Source organism: Solea solea, chromosome 18 (assembly GCF_958295425.1).
Source record: "Solea solea chromosome 18, fSolSol10.1, whole genome shotgun sequence".
In the NCBI taxonomy this organism is placed as follows: domain Eukaryota; kingdom Metazoa; phylum Chordata; class Actinopteri; order Pleuronectiformes; family Soleidae; genus Solea; species Solea solea.
In genome coordinates this window covers 22,295,223-22,317,128 of record NC_081151.1, presented here as the reverse complement: position 1 = coordinate 22,317,128, position 21,906 = coordinate 22,295,223, and the positions used below count along the sequence as shown (strand labels likewise).

Below are 21,906 nucleotides of genomic sequence, written 5' to 3'. Positions count from 1 at the left end.
CAGCGGAGAGAGGATCCAACCGGTCCTTTCAAAAAAAAAAAAAAATCAACCGTAGGAAGTGACTAACCCCGGTGTCCCCGGTGTGTCCCCGGTGTCTCCTCCTCACAGCACCAGCAATAACTCACTTATTAGTTTATTAGCGAGGAAAAATGTAAATCATACTGTAATGGCCGCTGCAGGTATTTTAACTAACTCAAAATAAATACGATCGATAGATACAAATATGTGCGTTCTCTCTAAATAAATAAAAAGTTAAAAAGAAAGATAAGGATTAATAACTATACATTTCATGTAGAATCTACATAGATAGACTGTATATATATATATAGTGTGTACATACTGTATATGCAATATATAAATTACGTAATTTCAATTACAACAGCTACTACTACTTCCTTCCTCTTCCTTTATTTCTCTGTGTGTGTGTGTGTGTTTGTTTCAGTCCACTCTCAATGTTAAAGCACAAAAAACTACATCCTCAAAACTGACCACAGAATTGAATCAATGCCTCTAAAACTGTGTCAACACAAACTGAAAGCACTATGATCTGTATGTAAGGGAGAAAGTGTTGCAGAGTCACTGCATTCGTTTTTTGCAAAGTATAAATACACACATAAATAAATAAATATGGATAGATTGAAGCACAATAAAAACAACACACACACACACCACAGCATATTATGTGAAGACATAATGTGTGCAGTAAATTCAAACACAAACCTGCAGTACCAATAAAAGAAGCTACGTGGTGTAAAAGCAACAGGAATTGTATGTGCTTCCTTTATTTAAAATGCCTTCAAAATAAAAGTTCTTCCTATCTCTGCAGTTTAATGAATGGGCGTTCTGAGTCATTTAAATAGCAATGGTGTATTTGACGTGTGTTTATTTCTCCACTGGAGAATCTCCAGTCCAATATACTAGTACTATACTTACTACATGTTGGTGATTTAAAGCTTTTAAATACTTAAACCCCCCACGACCCTCATGTGGAGGATAAAGTGGTAGAAGATGGATGGATGGATGAATGATTTGTTTTTAACAGAGAAGAAGGTGAACCAGGATATGCTGTTATAGGTGAGAACAGATTGGAAGAGTGATTTATAAGAAAGATGTTAAGATTAATTCATTTATTCATTAACTCATTCATTCATTTCCTCATTCATTCATCTCCTACAGCTTTATCCTTCACATGAGGGTCACAGGGGGGCATTAGTACCAATCCCAGCTGACATAGGTTCACACTCTGGACAGGTCACCAGTCCATAACAGGGCCACAGCTTTTAAGATTAATTCATTAATTAACTTGCTCATTCATCTTCTACTACTTTATCCTCCACATGAGGGTCGCTGGTGCCCATCCCAGCTGACAGAGGGTGAAAGCTGGGTTACACCGTGGACAGGTTGCCAGTCCATAACAGGGCCGCAGCTGTGAAGATGAATAATAAATATTAACTAAAAAAGAATAAAATTATAATTTTATAATTTAACCATTTCTGTATAATTTTGAAAATGTATTGAAAATGGCAGATCAAAGGTTGGGAAGGTAGATCACATGTAGATAAAAGGTAACAAAAAAAAGACACACACACACACACACACACACACACACTTTCTGGGCTGCATTTTCTTGGTGAACGCCCATATACATTTCCTAGTCATTTTCTTCTATAAACTAAACTACAACCCTCTGTCATCACATGCAGCTCAAAGGGCAGCGCCGCAGAAAAGCGCTGGCTTTTATTTTATTTTATTTTTCAAACTCACCGGAAGTTCTGCTCCATCACACGTCACACAGGTCGCCTCGCGGACACACGCTAACGCCACACAGCCTCGCGCCGGCTTGACGTCACTCGGCTTGCTGTCATCCACGGACCAGGGAAGGGCACACATGACATGGAGAGACATTCCCATATGAACAGTTATTAATGCGTTGTAGCTTGTTATAAGCTGACGAAGATTCCTGGATCTTTGTTGTTACTTAAGTTACCGTATTACTTTTGTTTGGCCCACCGGAACAACCAGTGACTAGCTAACGGTCTAGCTAGCTTGTAAGTTAAGTAAAGGCAGCGTGAAAAAAAGCCTCCTCATGGCGTCAATCCTCTTTACCAGGTCCGTGGCACCTTTAATGAAAACCTCCCGGACACTAAAGAATGAATTCCGTAAAGGTAAATATATGATTTATTTGCTTAAAAAAATACATATACATCACGTATTCACTTGTTTGTTGCTAAGCTAATTTAGCTGTGGTCATGTTAGCATGTAGAGGACTTTACTCTGTCTCCACAGAGGAAACGTTTGGGTTTCCGGGAAGATGATGAATGAGTGAGGGTGAAGCGTTACTAGCACATAACTGTGTATTAAACAGTAATAAAGCACTGAATTGACCACACAATGACCTCCTGGTGTCAGTGCTGACAGTGCAGGTTAGTTGCGTGACCTCGCTAGAATCTGCGTTTTCTGAGAATCACACCTGACTGTTGAGACGTGAACAGGTAGAAAGGAGCACTGACTGACTGGATGGAGGAGCTGCTGGGTTATTTGAGGACAGCTCGGTTTCGGTATTAACCACTGGCAGCGCTGTCTCTCCCCCACTGCAGTGCGTGTTTGTTGCCATGGCAAACTGGTTCCTCTCTGTTTATCCAGCATCCACAAGATGTCGTTTCCTGAACTAGGTGAGATGGGGAAATATGAGGAAGTAGGATGTAAAAGGATTGTTTATTTTTTTTGGTAAAAAAAAAAGAAAGAAAAAAAAAAGTGGTTGTTACCATATTAGAACATTTTATTAAAATTGTACTGCTGGACTTCCTAAACTTGGGCTTGTGGGCCAAACTTGGGGTTTCATTTGGCCCACCTCTGTGTCTAAGTAGTGGCCACTGATAAGGCAGAAAATGAGTGGTGAATTCTCATGCATATACTTCAGGTTCTGATTGTTTAGAACTGAGTTTCCTGCATTTTATAAGCTGATATGTAAAATAAAGTTTTCTGACAGAAACGTACAATGTTCATTTAACTATGTTAAAGCTATAATGACACTTAATTATGAAGTATCCTGTCCTGAAATGCCAGTACTTGCTTCCATCTGAAAACAACACAATAGGTGTTTATTACTATCCAGCAGCTCACTATCAAGTTTCAGTTTTAATATGGGGTTTTCTGTGGTCAGAAATCAGGACAAGCGTTGGCCTATAAGTGATGCTGATTTTTTGGGTCCCAATATTTTGTAGATTTATTTTTCCTCCGTCTGATAAAATATAACTGTTTTATGATTGCAATAATTGGCCGATTAATACACTTTAATCCACCAGTACAGATTATTAAAACATGGGAAATATCGGTGTGATTAATTGGTCTGTTTATGTTGTTGAAATCTTCCCTCTTAGTGGTCTTTGGTCAAACTGATTGTTTCTCTGAAGTTTACAGGATGTTTAGGCTCGTTACTGTTAAAATGACAGGAAAGCTACAGTAAAAGTGTTTGTGTTGGCACATTAACACTGTGTTTATAAATAGATGACACGGTCATGATGGGGATTTGTGTGTCTGAAGTGGACAGACTGAGACTGTGAGCTTGGCTTTAGGCCCAGATTATCAGACAAATTGCTAGAGGATAGGTCAGTGCCTGTTTTAACTCCACCTCACTAACACATGAGTGTAATTTTCCCGTCATGTATTCATGTCACGTCCTCATTCCCTGGTAGTGATCATGATATGAGTATAATTGTGACTAATCACAAATCCACCTTTTCACAAAGCTGGACAATAGACATTTGGATAATTTGTTAATAGTAATCCCGGCTCTAACCTGCTCAAGGAAGATAAATAATCTCCGACAAGGGTTGTAACACTGATCAGTCCCTGCTGCTGCCCGCTGTGACCGCTGAACTTTGACCTCCACACTGTATGTGTGCCATGGAAATTAAGCACTCATTGAGGAAAAGGCTGTAAAGTCAGTCAGTAAAGATTAGAGGCTTGTCTAACACCGTGTCAAAGAGCGTTACAGTGGTGTTACTGATATTAGAGAATAAAAGAAGATATATCCATAATTAATTGACTGCTAAATAAAACTAACATATTTTGTATTATCTTATATAATTAAAGTGTGTGTGTTAAATCTGTTTGGCTCTGAAGCACAGTTGGGATAAAGTGATTGATGTTCGAGTTAGTGTTTCAGCCCTGCACTGAAAGGTGATACGTTGCTCTCGAAGCCAGACAGTCCATCTATAGTACTTGGCTTCCAAGAAATCTTTGTGTTTCCAGGCTGTGGTTTATTGTTATTTGGCCACTGTGGATGTAAACAAGGAATAAAGACGCAGCGAAATTTAATTTCCTGCATTTAATGCACCAAATGTAGTTGCAGGGCTGCTAATAATGATTGATTTTTTAAATAATCGATGAATCTGTTGATTATGGCTGCAATGATTACTAAATTTCATTATTGATTAATCGGTATGCGTGAAAAACAAGCTCTCTGATTTTGCAGCTTCTTATATGTGACAATTTTCTGGTTTCTTTGTGCCATATAAAACAAGAAATAATATAATATATAATCATTTTGGTTTGTTTCGGTGTTTTCATAATCAATAAGTCACTTGTTTGGTACAAAAATGTCAGAAAATTTCAGAAAGTGTTCGAAATGATGCTGTTTTCAAATGTTTTTTGTTATGTTGGAAAACCAAATGATTTAGTTTTAATGATTTCTTTGTTTTATGGAGCAAAGAAACAGAAGCTGAAAAATCAGAAAACACTCCTACTGATAACTGATTATCAAAATATTTGCAGATGATCCTTTAAAATTGATTAATAAATGATTATTTGTTACAGCCCTACTTGGTTATACTGCAGCTGGCTTCCAAATGTTTGTTTTTCCTTTTCCTGTATCTACATCCAGGACAGTACATATAGCTAGTGTTAGATTTACAGTTAATCACTTGCTTGTTTGCTGTGTTTTACAGCTGCACATAGAAATACCTGGAGTTTAAGTAACAGCCTGATTAGTGGAGCACTGACCCGAAGCCTCTGACGGGTCAGTTACTGCTCACAGGGTACATGAGGAAGTGATATAAAACTGCCAGTTTAACGATTTACAGCCTGACGGAACCCTGCGGGCTGTTGTGTACAGCAGGGCATGAACTGGTCATGACCTTTCATGACCAGGCCGAGGTCTATTTAGGGTTAGGGAAGACAAAATCATACCCCCACTGCCATCTTACCCGTGTGGCAGGGGTCTCAACCTCAAATGACCTGGGGGCCACTAGTAAAGGAAAGTGTGACTGCTCTGTAGGAAGTTGGTGATATAAGTATAAATATCACAATATTCCATCACAATTACAATATTTGTGATAATTTTTGACAGCATTTCGAAATGCTTGTTGTTTCCCAAACCTTGAAATGACTAATCGATTAAATCGAGAAAATAATAGATGGATTCATTTTTTGAAAAATTTTAAATGGGGATATTTATCGGTTTCTTTGCTCCATATAACAAAGAAGTCACTAAAATTGAATTGTTTTAGTTTACGGAAAAAACAAGACATTTGACCACATCATCATTTTAAAGTTTGGGAAACACTGATGGACAATTTCTGACATTTTCTGAACCGATCCATTGATTAATCGATAAACTATCATTAATTGAAACCCTGTTTGTTACAATATATTTTTGATATACGTTGTGCAGCCATACTAACAATGGGATTTTTTTTAAATTTAATACAACAATGACTTTAAATAAAGCATCAAGACTAAAATGTTCACGTAAACTAAAGCAGTGTAATAATCAGTCCTGGTTGTGAAGCCAGAATTAGGAACTGATGGACCTGACGTAACGGATTCTGGAGGTTTGAATATGAAACTACAAGTGTTGAAATCCTCAGGGTAGGGATGAAACCACAGAGGAAACACCGGGTGTAGATGTGTGGACACTGGTCCAGGTCAGTAGTAAAGGTCAGGGCGTGTGAGGTAATCTACTGTATTTCCAGGGATTTCTCTCACTCGGCCACAAAGGTGACTCTGTTCCAGTGCTCGTCGTTTCCATCAGAACCTGTTGGATTCATTGCAGCCGGCCATGTGAGAACCAGAGGGAGGGTGTGGCTAAGCCATCTGCTCTCTGGTGATTGGCCCGTAGAGTCTCATCACTCCACCCTCTCGCTCTCTCTCATTCTGCAACAGTTTGATAGTGACCTCTGTGTGTTCAGTCCCCTCTGTGGGCCTCACTGAGGGTGTGAGTATTATGGCCACCATCAACAACAACAGTGTGAAGATATTTGCACGAGCTACTTTATAGATGCACAAAATAGAATTGTCTTAAACTAATTAGTGAGCTGTAAAAATGTCAGTAAAATAAGAATCAGGCTTATTGCCATGTAAAGCATTTTTTGAGTATTTGTTGTGAACGTTGGTGCACGTTTAAGATTTAGAAAAAATCTCACAATATTATCCTGATAAAAATGTGTGCCAAATTTCATGTTTGTAGGTGAAAGCAGCTGCTGTTGATTTTCAATTTCCAGGGGGCGTTGTGAAGCCACTGTGCCCTTAGTGACAATCAAGACCAATTTCCCCAATGTTTTTTTTCCCTGAACATTCAAATTTGCACTATAGCCATGGTAACACCGTTTTGCAAACCGTCATGATATTCGCCACACAGAATCACCATTGTGTTTTATCGATTTCACTAATTTTGACCTACATACGATAATCCCTGTCAGTACAGCGCATGAAAATGTAGAATACTATTTACAAAAGAAAAAATGGTCTATAACTGACTGTGTAGAATGGAAACATAACTGTTTCTATTAGGGGCACTACAGATTATTTTCATAATATATATTAATCTATCCATTATGAAAATAGTTGGCGATTAATTAAGTATTTGATTTATAAATCGATTCATTGGTTTTTTTCCTTTTCCTTTCAGGGAAATTACAAGATGGTGCCTGTTTCAGCTGCACAGCTCTCAGACTCTCCAGTCACAGGTAAGTCAAATAAAAGAGAAAAATGTTGGGATTAAACAGTGTCCGCAGCTTCCGACAGCATCTGAAAAGTGAAAAATAAATGAAATAAATGAAAAATAAAAGAAAGCAGACATCTACAGCCTATTTAACTTGAATCTTGTCCCCCTGTTGTGCAGACCTGCGAGTTTGACTTCAGTTTCCATATTCACTCCTACCCTCCCTGTGTCGGGCCAGAGTTGGGACTCGCAGCGGCTCTTATGCGCTTTCAGCCTCAGAGCCTCCACTTCACTGCACCCTGCGATCACAACAGGTACCCAGTGGACGACAGTGCCGCAGCAGTACATCGCCAGTGTCCGGTGGATACACACATCGGGGAGGAGATGGGACGATTCGAAGGTGGAGAAGTCGCTGCGGTCCATAAAGGACAAGAAGAAGCTGGAGGAAGGAGGCCCCGTATACAGTCCCACGGTAGACGCACAACCTGTGAGGAGGACAGTCAGACAGTGGGTCGTGGATGAAGTCAAACATTACTACCACGGCTTCAAGCTGCTGTGGTTTGATACCACAATTTCTGCGCGAATGCTGTGGAACGTCCTGCATGGACATGTCCTGTCCCGACGGGAGAGGAGACAAGTGAGTCAGGAAATGTAGATGTTGTTGCTGTGAAGTAACTACCACCGGACCTTTTTGAAACTGATAACAGCATAAAAACAAGCTCACCCTGAGCTAAAGGCTACATCCACATTACTATGTTTTCTTTAAAAAAATTTGCAATTTCAGAAACAATCTGCATCCAGACTAGCACTTCTGGAGTTTTCAAACTAAAACAATGCCTGCAGTGTTTTAAAACAGCTCCATTTTTGGTGTGTGGTTGACAGGCATACACAGAGCAGAATTCACATGCGTTTTTAAATGAAGGCGCATAAATTCATTTTAAGTGCTCAGTAAACCTGGCTACAGTTTCACTCCTAGTACAATATGAGGATTTCAACCAATCAAATTGGCTTTTAGATATTCTAGAAATTTGTTGACTTTCTACATTATAATCCCTGTTATTTTGAAAATGTATTTCATATTTAAAAAAACTGCGTATATTAGTCAGCTAAAAGACACAGCATTATATTTAACAAGCCAAAGAAAGGCAACCAATTTTCAGTTTCTTAATGTGTTGAAACATTAACTATTGCTTTTAAAATAACTTGCATTTATTGTCTTGTTTCAACTCGCGTTTCCTGGGATCTTGTTGTCGATAAATCTGCTTCTGTTGTCACTGTAAACTGCAAATGTGGGAATGGAAAGTTTTACAGCTCCAGTATCAACAGTCAGTGAGGGGGCGTGGCTTAGCAAATGGTGAATTACTGGTAAACTTTGACCATATGTGGCACGTGTAAGAGTCTGTCGGCCATTTTGCTACAAAGCGTCCTAGCGTTTTTCCCCACTTACATCTGAACAGAAGCAGAGATGGGAGAAGTGACCCGGCAGCCGGTTCTTCACACTGCGTTCATGTTTCCACTCTGACTCAGAGTTTACACAGTGGTTAACCAGCTTTCGTTTAGAGATCAGGGCATGACTGAGCAGGGATTGTTGTCCGACAGCTCAGACATCTTGTTTTATAATGTTTAATCCACAGCTTCTCAAACTTAATGGGATCAATTATAGAAATTAGCTGCTGAGTGTTTATTCAACAGACTCTCAGTGCTGCTGCTGCTGCTGCTGCTGCCTGATTAAAACTCTTAAATCCTTACGTGTTCTATCAGTCTCAGATACATAACTTTACACCAGTTTTCATACATGGATGTTTCTCGCCGTCATATCAGCTTTTATGTCCAATGAGCTGAGACATCCTAAGGCAGTTTTTGGACATTTTTCAGTATTTAAAACCACTTATTATTCAGTATCCTGGCTGTAGTGACACAGCCTCTTTGGCATGTTAATTATAATGCTGTGTCTTCAAGTTGACATTTCCAGCTGACTAATATATGCAGAGCATGTTATTGCTTCATCAAAGAGATCATGCTAAAATATATTATATACTATAACTTTATATACTATACTTATATATTCTGTATTCTATATAAGGCTGGGCTATATGGTTTATCTCAATATTTTTAGGCTATATTGCAATAGATCTCGTATATCGGGATATAAAGCTGCACACAGGTTGTTTCTCCAGACTAATGAACATTTTCTTTGGAGAAGTTTGTGCTTCTCAAAAAAGAGTGAGAATGACAGTACACTGTAAATTCACTCTACTGTTTATGAGTTGTATCACATGATCTTAAAATGCACTTATTACCTTTTATTTCTTTGGCATTTTGATGTTAATAAAAGGACATTTATGTGTGTTAGAAACAATGAAATTGACTATAAATATGGTCAAATATTACACAAATAGTTAGGCTATTTGAGACCACATCTTGTCTTATGTCAATGTAGATAATACTACTGATATATTAGCCCTTATACTGTATACTGTGCTCTGAGTGATTATGCTAAAGAAAAAAGGGAAATGGATCTCAGCACTCTGCTAATAGCTGCTGCCTGTCAGTGCGCATGTTGACCCCCTGCCCCTCCCCTCCATCCATACATTAAACCCACCACCCACCATCACATCTGCACCTTTTCAAATGCATCTGACTCCCTCGGAGCGCATGTCCCGAAACCATCTACCTCCCATTCATGAGGCCTGGCCTGGCTTTGCCTCCTTAATCTCCTCCTTTCATATTCACTTACAATACTCCGGCCTCCGTTTAAGGCTCCTGCCATTTTAATCTGTCGCCGCCCCCCCGCAACCCCCGTCCACTCTCCTTTTGATGTTGAGCTCTGGGAGATGATATACATGTCAATAGACCAGTGGACAAAGGCCTTTTCACTGAGCCGGGCCTAAATCCTTCACCCTACTGGTCCACTGACATGCAGGTGGAAAAGGGCGGAGAATGAAGGACTCGTGTTTTTTTGCCTTCTCCCCTCAGGAGCCGCTTCTGTAAGCGAGTGGTCAGGATTGTGTCGCGGTGCGGTCAGTTAGCCACAGTGTGGGACAGCTGTACAATGAAGCAAACTAGTGTCCGTGAGCTGCTTCTACACTCAGAGGATTGTTCAGGTTCTGTCCTGAACAAATGAGCTTCCTGTTGGAGCAGTTTTTTGAGCTTTGTGAGGCAGAATGTTCACTTTGGTTCAGGACTGTGTGTAAATAACGTGCCAGTGAATCAGGAGGTGGCTGTATTTGTTACCTCTTTAGGACCTTTTTCTGGCATAAACAGTGACCTTATGTAGTCCTCATGGAGACCAAAGCCTGGTCCAAACGAGGGAGAACCTCATTTCTAGGGAAAAGGTCAAGTTGTTGTAGTTAGGTTAAGATTAGTGCTAATCTTGGGATAACACTTTGTTTATGCTGTCCAAATGAATGAGTCAGTGCAGTGTCCTAAGTAGATGTGCCGCACAAACCTGTGTGTATGTTCTTGTTTGTGTATCTTTGTGAGGACCAAAAACCATATAAACCATAGGGAGTGAGGACATTTTATCTGGTCCTCACAACTTTAAAGGGCTTATTTGGGGCTTAAGACCTGGCTTGAGGGTTAGGTCTAGAATTGGATTGAGGTTAAGGCTTTCAGTTGTGATGGTTTAAGTTAAGGTAAGGGGTTAGGGAATTCTGTGTGTCCTCAGTAAGAATGCTGCGTGAGAATATGTGTGTATGCATTAAAAGTGCTGACAGTTCAAACTGTTATTAGAGGGAAACTGAGCAGACAAAAGAAAAAAACATGAACCAAACATCATTGGATTCCCGCTGTTTTTTTTATATAGCTTGACTGCCCTCTGCTGGACACATGAACAAACTGCCATCAATTATTAAAGTCTTAGCATGGACTCCCCTGGTTGTTTTAGAAGTTATTTACAGTATTTTACTGTTTATTTTTAGTATTAACCTTTTAGTTAAGATGTATAAAAGGTCTTTATTCATGACTGAAAATCCACTGACTTACATTTGTATCAAGCACAGATTGAACTTGATCCACTCATGTCACTTTCCTTCATTTCCTCCTCAGTTTCTCAGAACGTGCGCGGACGTCTTCCGACTCGTCCCCTTCCTCGTCTTCATCATCGTCCCCTTCATGGAGTTCCTGCTCCCCGTGGCTCTGAAGCTCTTCCCCAACATGCTGCCGTCCACCTTCGAGACACAGTCAAAGAAGGTAAAAGAACCCGGGCCTCCTGTTTAAACCAGAGCTGCAGACACAGACACAGAAACATCAGCTCAAGTTTGAGGATTATACTGTATGTTAGGATATTGTGTTATTTTGTATCATTTTTACAGATTCAATTCATAGATCACATTTTGTTAATTCATTTATTCCATAGATTATAATTTTATATAATATCAAGATTAAAATGCGATTATATTTGAATCCTCGTTCACTGCGCACACTTTTCACCTGAGAACCTGATGATGAGCAGAGGATTGTTCAGGTTCTGTCTTGAACAACCTGTCTCACTCTTGACAAAGGGCTAATCCTAATTACAGTCTAATCCAAAACCACAACAGGATCCCTGACGTGTTGTTCCACTCTGTTGCGTTTGGCTATGATAATTATTACCTTTAACACACTGCAACACTTTCGCTCTCATTTTCCCATCAGATTTCCTTGTTTGTTGCTACACTGTGTTGCCTTAGTACTTATGATGGGGTATTATTACAGACTAAATTGGCTGATTGGTATTTTGAAATGAAATGGCAATATATTATATTACCTAGATTTTAATTGCAGGGAATTTATTTTGTGTTTTCAGGAGGAGAGGTTGAAAAAGGAGCTGAGGGTCAAACTGGAGATGGCCAAGTTCTTGCAGGACACCATCGAGGAGATCGCCCTGAGGAACAAAGCTGCCAAAAGCGACGTGGCCGAGGAGTTCTCCACCTTCTTCCAAATGGTTGGTGTCTGCAAACGTGGACAGAAAAAACATGCTCTGTGCTGCCCTCTGGTGGTGGACTGAGTAAACCGTCTCCAATTGGTTGGTCAGATAGGTTTTAATGATGTAACTGGAATATGGATATCTAAATTTATAGTAGCTGTAATAGTCTGCCACAAAAGAATGAAAAAATGTCTGCGTTAACCCATGTGAGGATAAAACCGGAACATCTTCCTGCAGGCTCAGCCCAGACTCCTTTTGCGTGAATTGCTCTGGAAAGAGTTTATGTTTGAAAACCACTGACAAATATCTGGACAAACAAGTCACAATGTTAACGTCTCAACTACATATTTCTCTCAAACTCTTGCTTCTCTATTTAGGTTCTTTGAATAAAAAAAACTTTTAAATGTGTTTTAAAAAGTCACACTTTCTCTCGTTGTCCTCGTAGATCCGGAACTCCGGAGAACGTCCCAGTAACGAGCAGATCTTGAAATTCTCCAAACTCTTCGAGGACGACCTGACTCTAGACAATCTGACACGACCTCAGCTGGTGGCTCTATGTCGCCTCCTGGAGCTCCAGTCCATCGGGACCAACAACTTCCTGCGCTTCCAGCTCATCATGAAGCTGAGGACCATCCGAGCTGACGACAAGGTAGAAACACTCGGAATTCTTTTCTCTTTTTGACACTGTTAAAGATGGAGGTGCGTGAGTCATGTGAAGCCCCGTGTGACCACATGTGATGCATGTGTTTATCAGCTGATTGCAGAGGAAGGAGTGGACAGTCTGAACGTGAATGAGGTGCAGGCAGCCTGTCGTGTCAGAGGGATGAGGTCACTCGGAGTCACAGAAGAACGACTGAGAGAGCAACTCAGCCAGGTAACAAGGATGGAGGATGTTGGAATTTCATATTCAATTGTCTGTTATTTCCTCAATGAACCCCCGTACTTTCATCTTTGTGTTGTTTGAAGTGGTTGGACCTGCACCTGAACCAGCAGATCCCCACCTCTCTGCTGCTGCTGTCTCGGGCCATGTACCTACCCGACACCCTGTCTCCTGCCGACCAGCTGAAGACCACACTGCAGACGCTGCCTGAGATGGTGGTATGTACAATGAAAGTCTGTTTTTTCCACTATTATAGTGTTTTTTTCAAGTGTATAAAGGCTAAAACCTCCTAAAAAAAACAACAACAAATTGCTCCTCTCCAGACAAAGGAGGCTCAGTTGAATTTGGCAGAGATGGAGCTCTCCAAAGTGGACAACAAGACCAAACTGGAGACGACGCTGCAGGAGGAGGCGGCCATTCGCCAGGACAACAAAGAGCGTGAGATGGAGAGACTGGCTGATGCTGCAGAGAAGGTCGCAAAGGTAAGCTGTTTCCACACCACCAGGGGGCAGTACAAGCATTAGATACGTTCAGTCAGTCAGGTTCTGCGATGCATCGCTCAATCTCAGTGGATTTAAAGTGCGCAGGAAACTCTGACGGCTCGAAACCGGCACTAACTGTTAAGTTTTTTCTGCCAACATGGCAGAGTAAACAAAGGAAACTGATGGTTTTTATCGTACAGATTATCATTTAAACTTCCTTAACTCCAGATAATTTATTCAGTCCTGATGTCCTTTTTTTGTCTTGTGCAGCAGGGTGAGATGGAGCTGGAAGCAGAGAGGATGAAGCACAATAAGACGAAGGTGGCTGCTGATTCAGAGACGCTGAAGGACACAGCTCCTGTCTTAGAGGGAACCAAGGTAACATTTTTACCTGTACAATACTGGTATTAACTTCCATCCCGATTGGATCTGATCACAAAAACCACATTCATAGGTCGTTTTATATCCTTTTGGAAACCCCTGAAATCAGATTTTGTGTATGGATACATTGTCCTTGTTTCTTTACTGAATGTTACCACGTGACTCACTGGTTTCCACTTCTTTGTTTTCTGCACCGCTCAGTTTGAACATTGGCAGACTTTCCTGCGCTTCCAGGTTAGGTTTGATGTCGTGTTCTCCTCCACACCAGTTCATCCCCGCAAGCACTGTCTTTCTGTCAAACCTGAGTTTCTTTGAGCAAACACAGATGTGGGCTAAACTGTCCTGGCAAATAAAAGTGTGGCGTTTATTTTACCATTTTCTGCTGTTGTGTTCAAAGGGATTAAAAATATAATATAATGGACAGGAAATAATCCATAAATACAGGGTTTTACTAATCTAATTTGATAATAGATAAATCAGTTTAGTGTTTTTTTTTTTCTTTAAGTTCTCTGATTTTTCAGCTCCTTAAATGTGAATATATTCTGGTTTCCTTGCTCCATATAACAAAGAAATAATTAAAACTGAATAATTTTATAATAATTACAGCATTATTTCAAGATTTAGGTCATACCATTCACATTTTTGAACATTTTTTGACATTTTTAGGAGGAAAAAATAGTTCATTTATCAAGACAGATTAATTGATTGTGAAAATAGCCGTTAGTTTTATGGGTACGACGATGAGACGGTTGTAGACATGAGTGCTGGGAAAGCAGAGCAGGAGGAAATGAGGCAAAGGGCCGACCACAAGTGCTCGTATTCAGCTCTGTGTGCCGTTAACTGGGATGAGAAACAGTCATTTTGAATTACAGAACAGAAAACAGACACATCGGGTTGGACTTTTGTACATATAGGTACAGCGGAGTGTTCTGCTGCGTTTAGCCCACATCTGTGAGGACTTCTCCTCTGATCCTTGTTGATCCGCACAGACCCGTTTTCAACCTTTTCTTCCCAATCCAACAACCTCAGTAGATCCACACACTTCCCTCCATCCTGTGGGAACATATTGGCTCATGAAGACTTTCCCTTTTTCCTCTATAGCCTCCTCCCCCTTTTTAACCGATCATGTGTGTTTAGGTTGGTCTCAAACCTAACTGTGACTGTGTGTTCATCTGTTTGTGAGCAGTTTAATTCAAAAAGTAAAGGACTTTTAATCAATACTTCTGGACATAGATGCACTCTAGTGTATTAGACTGATTAATCCAGGGGTCGCTGAGCATCTTGTCTCGAACTCGACCTCTAATAGTAGGTTGTCTGTTAATCTTTCAGGGAGAGGAGATCACCAAGGAAGAGATCGACATGCTGAGTGACGCCTGCTCAAAGCTGAAGGAGCAGAAGAAGCTGTTGACTCTGGAGAAAGAGGAGCTGGAGGATCTGAAGGACGACGTCCAAGAGTACAACGAGGTGCTCTATTCTGGACCGTAAACAAATGTGTCTGCGGTATTTGTTTGTTTGTTTGTTTGTTAGTTACATCTGTAGCGTCTGTTTTTCTCTGCAGGATCTGGAGGAAATAAAGAAGGAGCTGTCTCAGAGCGGCCAGGAGACGGTGAAGGAGTCGAAAGCGAGTCAGCGCCTGTCCAAGAGGGTCAACCGCATGATTGGTCGCATGGACAAGATCATCGTGGAGCTGGAGAAGGACAAGGAGACCCTGGACGGACAGACGGCCAGTGGGACATGCCCACCCCTTGGGTATGTCACACAGACAACATGCTGCTGTTTACCATTTTATCTTTACATTTTTCCCCAATTAATCCACAACTATTTTGACGAACGATTCTGCAGTTTGAGTGTTTGCCGTCGCTGCAGCCATGATGCAAAGGCAGCTCCTTTTCATTAAGACATTAATGCAACCAATGATTCATTCCATAATCGATCAATCTGTTGATTATTCTCTTGATAATCAACTCTTTGGTCCAGAAAACTTCCCAAACCTTGACACGATGATATTCTCAAATGTCTTGTTTTGGCCACAAAACAAAATCAATTGATTTGAATGATTTCTTTGTTAAATAGAGCAAAAAAACCGAAACAAAACCTGAAAATATTCACATTTAAGCTGAAAAATCTTAAATCTTGTTCTCATCATTAAAAGAAACACTCAAACTGATTAATCGAATTTTTTTTTTTTTAAACTCAGTTTTCACATATTGTTTCCAATGATCATCATCATCGTCATCATCAGTGCTTTTTTAGTAAAATGCTGGTGGAGACAAAACAAGCAACAAAAGGCTTCCCAGAAAAAACAAAAACAAACAATGTTCTATTCAATTCTATTTATTCTGCGTTAATAAAACCAAATCCAGCTGCTAATGAATCAATTAAACTTTTTGCAGATTATTCTTTACTAAACATAGTGATGTCACAAGGTAAGAGACTGTGCTGTACAGCCGTTTGCTTGCTTGCGTTTGTGCTAACATTGCTCCAATGATCAATCATTGCTTAGTCATCGCTTCAATTCCATCACGATTCTGCCCACTTGTTTTAATAAACACGTTTTGAGTTCATCTCTTAAATCACCTTTTAAACAGGAAGATCTTACGTGGTTCACGGACGTTTTTTGATGTCAAATATTTATATTTATTGTAAAATTTGCTTTGTAATATATTGGATAATATTAATTCATGGTGCAGAGCACAGCATATAACATATATGAGCTTTAATAAGAAAATCAGTGCAACATGTTTAAATTTAAAGAGTGATGCATGGCATTTCAGCATGATTTAGCTCACCGGCCCATTTTTAATCTGTTGTGAATTTGAAAAAGTTGATCATCTAATTTGATTGGTGTGATCTGGGAACCTTGAGTGCAGCGCATCGGACGTCTCGGGCTTCTCCACCGCATTTTACGCCCCTGCCAAGTCTGGTAACTGTTTCCTGTATGCAGTCTGTTCTATACCTTCAGGGAGAACCTCATCAGTATCGACGAGCTGATCAACATCATGCGGCAGATCCAGAACATTCCCGAGGACAAGCTGCAGCGCATCGCCGAGGCCCTCGACGACAACAAGGACGGGAAGATCGACATCGACGACGTCATCAAAGTAAGTCCACCTGAAAACTCAACTCCAGTCCCAGTGATACGGTCGAAATTAACCTCACTGAGTATTTTCCTCCTAATTATGAACGGATTCTATTATTTCATGCAACAGATTTCTGAAGAGCAGCGTTCAGACTTTGGCTTGGGAATTTTTTTCAAAAGGCTCTGAACAGTATTGTAGTGGCTTAAGTGACATATGGTCTTTAGCTTGACTCATAACCAGGGAAAATGCGTGACGTCGTCAGAGTTCCGTCACAGGAAGAAGCACAAGAATCAAACCGAACCAAATTTGCTCATGAAATGAAATGCAGAAGAATCGTTGTCATTTAGAAATGAGATCACGTGTAGTTGTGAATCGATTGCGCATTTATCGTGCAGCCCTAATATATATACAAACCGTTTACTATTTAATGCGAGAACAAAGAATTTCAAGGACGCAGGGTATTGGGCTTATATGCGATATCAAATCAAATCAATTTCTATTTGTGTAGCACTAAAAACAACATGCATTAGTAATCCAGAAACCATACAGTATTATGGAGAGAGGAGTCTGGAGTGTTTGAAGCTATAACAGATACCAATATATAATGTATGATACATGTTCAGAGGTCGTTTAGTCTCTTCTGCAGTGAAATTAACATAGAATCTTTCATAGGAGGTAGCAGCTTTTTCAGCTTACATTATCGTGTTAAGGGGATTTTGTCGTGTTTGCCGATATCCAATAATACATTTTAAAGAGAATATTGGCCAGTAACGATATCAGGCCAAAAACATTTCCACAAAATGTTCCCTTTTGTCATTTTCCACCCATGAAGCCATGTGAGAACACAGCAGGAAAATTCACAGCAATTAAGTGGGTTGAGTGTCCTGCCATCTGCTGTTCAATCCATGCAAGTGTCACAACTCATCCATAAACAGGAGAACAAGTAAACTGTCACGTTTCTTGTACGATATTTGCATTTTATCCACATTTTTGGAGCCCGAGGAGCAGATTTTAGGAAAGAGTTCATATATGAAAATGGCTTATTCCGTAAATGTAATATGAATCCCTCTCTCCCTGCGTAATCCCAGGTGGTGGAGCTGATCGACAAGGAGGACATCGACATCTCCACCTCTCAGGTGTCTGACATCATGGTGATGCTGCAGAAGGAGGAGATGCTGATGGAGAAGGAAAAGGCCAAAGAGAAGGCAGAGAAGGAGCAGGCGGCCAACAGCTAACTCGTTTCCCAGAAAAAGAAGAAAAACAAACAAACAAACAAAAAAGAGAAAGACACGGAAGATTGTGTAAAGATGATGTTGGTTCCTCAGTCACAGAGAAACTCTGGACGCCGGAGAGAGCGAACTGGACAAATCGAGAGTCATAGTTTGAGGTAACGACTGAAAAACTGACACATCAGAAGTTCAACATAATCTAAAAAAAAAGATTTTAAAGACTCATTGTCTTTAAAATGCACAAAAATCAAAAAAAACAAGCATCAACGGCCTCATGTTGAGCTCTTCTGGAATGATCCTGTAGAGATTTGGTTTTGTGTAAATAATCTAAAGAATTTATTAATAAGAGAGTGACAGATCGCCATGGTTACAAGTTATATATTACTTCCCAGAGTATCCAAAATTCCTGGGTTTAAATTTGTGATTTAAGGTTTGAGGTGAGCTCACCTCTTCTTTTGGCCGTAGAGAAACGAGCGATCGTTTCTAAACTTTGCACAGTTAACAAAAATCACCATCACCATCGTCATTCCACCCAGTTTCATTTCAGTCTGTCCCTCATCCTCTCCGATTGTAAATGATTTTGTTTTATATTATGAATTGTACGAGAACCGGTAGCTTATTTCCTGAGATCTTTAAACGGTGGCTGCAACCAAAGACCTCATTGGACACCGTGTTGAAAATGTCAATCACTTCTAGTGCACTTTGCCCATAATGTGGGAGTCGATTTAGACGCGGCTGAATTGAAATGGCAGCAAATGCCATGACAGTAGTCTTGGGACAAAAGCGCCACCTAAGGTGCGGTGCTGAATAAAGCCAGTGGGTGGCAGCAGAGATTAATTGAAACGATGCAGCTCGTATCTCAAACACGTCCGTTGCCTTTCGCTGTGAAGGCTAATAAAGCAGCTGTTGCGAGTTCTGTGTAGGAGATGGTCGTTATACAAAAACAACTGGACATCGCAGTATACTGTGATATTTATCGTAATATTAAAGTTGTACGAAACGCCCACCCCCAATTAGATGCAACTTAAAAATTGATGATCAATCAAGCAACACTTTACTGAAGGGAGGAAAACGACTTCTACATCAATATTAAAAACTGCACTGTAATTTCTTTTTGTACATACGACCTAATTATTAATCTCATTGTAGCACAGCTCTGCGTGTTTATTCCTGTGTTTAACAAAAGCTCTGCGTAAAATGCCAAAGTTGCACTGCAGCATGTTTGAATAACATTATTGATGATCTCCGATTATTAACAAAAACCGACGGGAGACTTTTTTTTTTTTTTGTACAGTGGTATCACATCAGCTACGACACACACACACACACACACACACGTTTGCACAGTGAATCTTCTTAGGACTCTGTATGGACTTCCATTAATTTGACCGGACTAAACAAAGCCTTATCCCCAACCTCCCCCTAACCTGAGCCTTTAACCCCTTTCTAAAAACCAGGTCTTTGGTCCTCACAGAGATATTCATACAAGTACACACAAACACACACACGTATACACGTAAATGATAATTTCATGCATGTCATGTAAAGCGTATACACATAAATCTTAAATAAAAGGATGGGAAAAATTAAGCAAATTTGTTTGGGGGGACCCAAAATAAATCACCCACGACCCATCTGTGGGTCTCAACCCAGTGTTTGGGAACCACTGCCCTAGGCTTCTCTTTTGTTTCAGCCACTGAGCTCTGGAGCAAACGCTGTCCGTCGCGCTGCCTCGGCGTGAACCAGCCGCTCGATTTGATTTGCTCTCTCCCTGGCTCTTAAAGCCGGAGCCGTCCGTGTGTCACTCCTCCTCCACAGCAGCTCTCGAGCAGCTCATGGTGTAAACACGGTTGACAGAGTGGCACTGCAGATAACGCTGAGTGGACGACCCTCCGTTTTTAATCCCCTTCCTGGAATCCGCTGTCAGGACGTGTGATTTAGAGCGCGGCCGCCCGTCCTCCATCCGTCTCTGCGCTCGGCGCAGACTGGACGCTGGCTGACACGGTGACGCCTCTGCCGTCGCCTGCGACCGGTCAGAGTGATGGATGCTGGGTAAACACTCGGCCCATACATGGGCCACAGACCTGCTCGTCTGGAGGGTTGTGTTTAGGTTTAGAGACGCAGCGGCGGGGACATGGCATCGTTACGCGCAGCATAAATCAGCCGTCGGTGTAAACATGTCGCGGGGGCAACGTCTCCAGGACACTTGGCAGAGGAGAGTGGTGTCTGTGTCTGTGCGTGGAGGGGTGAAAGGTCAGGTGCAGAAAGAGTGACACATAACAGAGTGTTTAAAGATCAGTACTCAGGGTTTCTGTGTTGCTCCAGGAGAGTTTGAAAGGGTCATTCTATGTAGTGTTCTCTCAGCCAGTGGTTCCCAAGACTGGGTCAGAACCCAGAGATTGGTCGCAGGAGATTTTTCTTTGGGTTCCAAAACAAACCTCTTTGAAAAGATTATGTTTACGTCTTAAGTCACATGCATGAAAGGACGTTTTAGTTCATATACCGATCGTTTATGTTGGCTGTAAATTAGTCGCTACATTATGCACAAATTTGTTCTTTGTACTTCTTAAAAAAAGCTATATAATAACAATCCTGGATCACTTAAAAATCTATTATTCACTCGTTTAAATTGACAGATTTGTATAATTGTCCTCGTACTTCTAAAAACAGTCGCCAGCTTCACAGAGATTTCATTTTTTTACACATAAAAGGCAAAGTGAAGATCTTTGGGTTTTTGGACAGTGTGTCGCTGGAGGTGTTTGAAACTGTGATGTTGCCTCGTGACATTTTCTAATCAATTATTTGAAGAAATAATCAGAAAAAATTTGAATTTGATTTGCGGCTGTGGCTGGAAACCTGTTCTACCTGAAGCAACCGGTTTTCAGTGCTGTTCTTGGTGTGAACGCCTGGACGATGTGATGTGGAAAATGATGAAGTGTGGATTATTTTTTACAGGTTATTACTCATTCAAAATCCAAAGAAATGTAGTTTTCAGTGTCAGAAAACGGAGAAGCAGCCAAATTTCACAGTTTGATGAGTTCGAAACAAGCAAATGTCACATATTTACCTTTAATAATATTCAATTAATGGACTAAACCATTTTTGACATTTCCATCTTCCAGTGACGCAACCTAAGTGTAAAAATCCTAAAAGAGAAAAACGCACTCGTACAGTTCAGATTTTTTTGTTGTATTTTCACCACTTTCTCCCACATAACAAACATCAACACAATTTATTATTAACCTTTCATGTAAGAATACAGGTTATTTTGAAATATAGAAACCATAATATGCATATCAAGACCAGCTACCACATGTCATTTACAGAATATAGACATAAAAGCGTGTTGAAGCGCGTCCTGGTGTTTGGCTGCAGCGTGAGGAGATGTGCAGTTTCCACAAATCACCACCGGCAGCAGTGTTGCACTGTGTTGTTCAAGTTGCTGTTGACGTTTATCTGTCGAGGTTTATCAGTTTTCCATCAGGGTGATTTTGTTTCACTCAGCTTTTGCCACTGTATGTGCACTATCTGATTATTATTATTTATATATATATATATATATATATATATAAAAATATATATAAATAAAAGGTGTGTAAAAATGATTAAATATGTTTATAGCTCAGGTTGTGAATGTTGTAAACCGTCCTGAAAGATTCCTGTGGAGTTTTGCGGTGCACGTTGTGCACAAGAGGAGCACATTGAAAGCAATAAGTTGATTATGCATCGTGTAATGATTTCTTTTTTTTTTAATTCTTGAGGTGTTAAATTAGCTAAAAATATATTGTAACATGTCCACATGTTGTCCCCAAAGCCGGAACCTTTGATGATCAGGCTGATATTCTGCTTATTTTAGGTGCTCTAGCCATTGTTTTGTCACAGTTTGTGTGTCGAGGACCAGGCAGCTGGACACAGAGCAGGATCAGTTTTATGGTCAGGGAAACCAGGGGTGTTTCCGACCTCCGAAGGTCCCGAACGAGTCAAACGTTTGGACATTAAAGACGA

The 21,906-nt window shown here is 40.5% G+C and overlaps 1 protein-coding gene across 6 annotated transcripts; it reads left to right on the top strand.

Annotated features, from left to right (window-relative positions):
• The first annotated feature begins 1,796 nt into the window (after positions 1 to 1,796).
• On the top strand, positions 1,797 to 21,468 carry letm1 (leucine zipper-EF-hand containing transmembrane protein 1). 6 transcript variants are annotated; one of them, XM_058615115.1, is made up of 16 exons: positions 1,797 to 2,165; positions 6,911 to 6,968; positions 7,124 to 7,580; positions 10,991 to 11,134; positions 11,730 to 11,867; positions 12,295 to 12,498; positions 12,604 to 12,723; positions 12,816 to 12,947; positions 13,053 to 13,211; positions 13,485 to 13,589; positions 13,794 to 13,826; positions 14,922 to 15,056; positions 15,151 to 15,341; positions 15,986 to 16,018; positions 16,537 to 16,693; positions 17,761 to 21,468. In XM_058615115.1, the coding sequence occupies exons 1-16, from the start codon at positions 2,087 to 2,089 to the stop codon at positions 17,905 to 17,907; spliced, it is 2,292 nt and encodes a 763-aa protein (XP_058471098.1). In that variant the 5' UTR covers positions 1,797 to 2,086; the 3' UTR covers positions 17,908 to 21,468. The 6 variants fall into 6 exon arrangements, with proteins under 6 accessions (XP_058471098.1, XP_058471097.1, XP_058471100.1 ...); XM_058615114.1 differs by having other exon boundaries at positions 1,798 to 2,165; positions 13,482 to 13,589; XM_058615117.1 differs by lacking the exon at positions 15,986 to 16,018 and having other exon boundaries at positions 1,799 to 2,165; positions 13,482 to 13,589.
• Positions 21,469 to 21,906: the final 438 nt, after the last annotated feature.

Coding starts and splice junctions, on each gene's coding strand:
- letm1 (XM_058615114.1), top strand. CDS start 2,087: ATGGCGTCAATCCTCTTTACCAGGTCCGTGGCACCTTTAATGAAAACC. Junction 6,969..7,123: donor CTCAGACTCTCCAGTCACAG/GTAAGTCAAATA, acceptor CCTGTTGTGCAG/ACCTGCGAGTTTGACTTCAG. Junction 12,948..13,052: donor AGACGCTGCCTGAGATGGTG/GTATGTACAATG, acceptor GCTCCTCTCCAG/ACAAAGGAGGCTCAGTTGAA.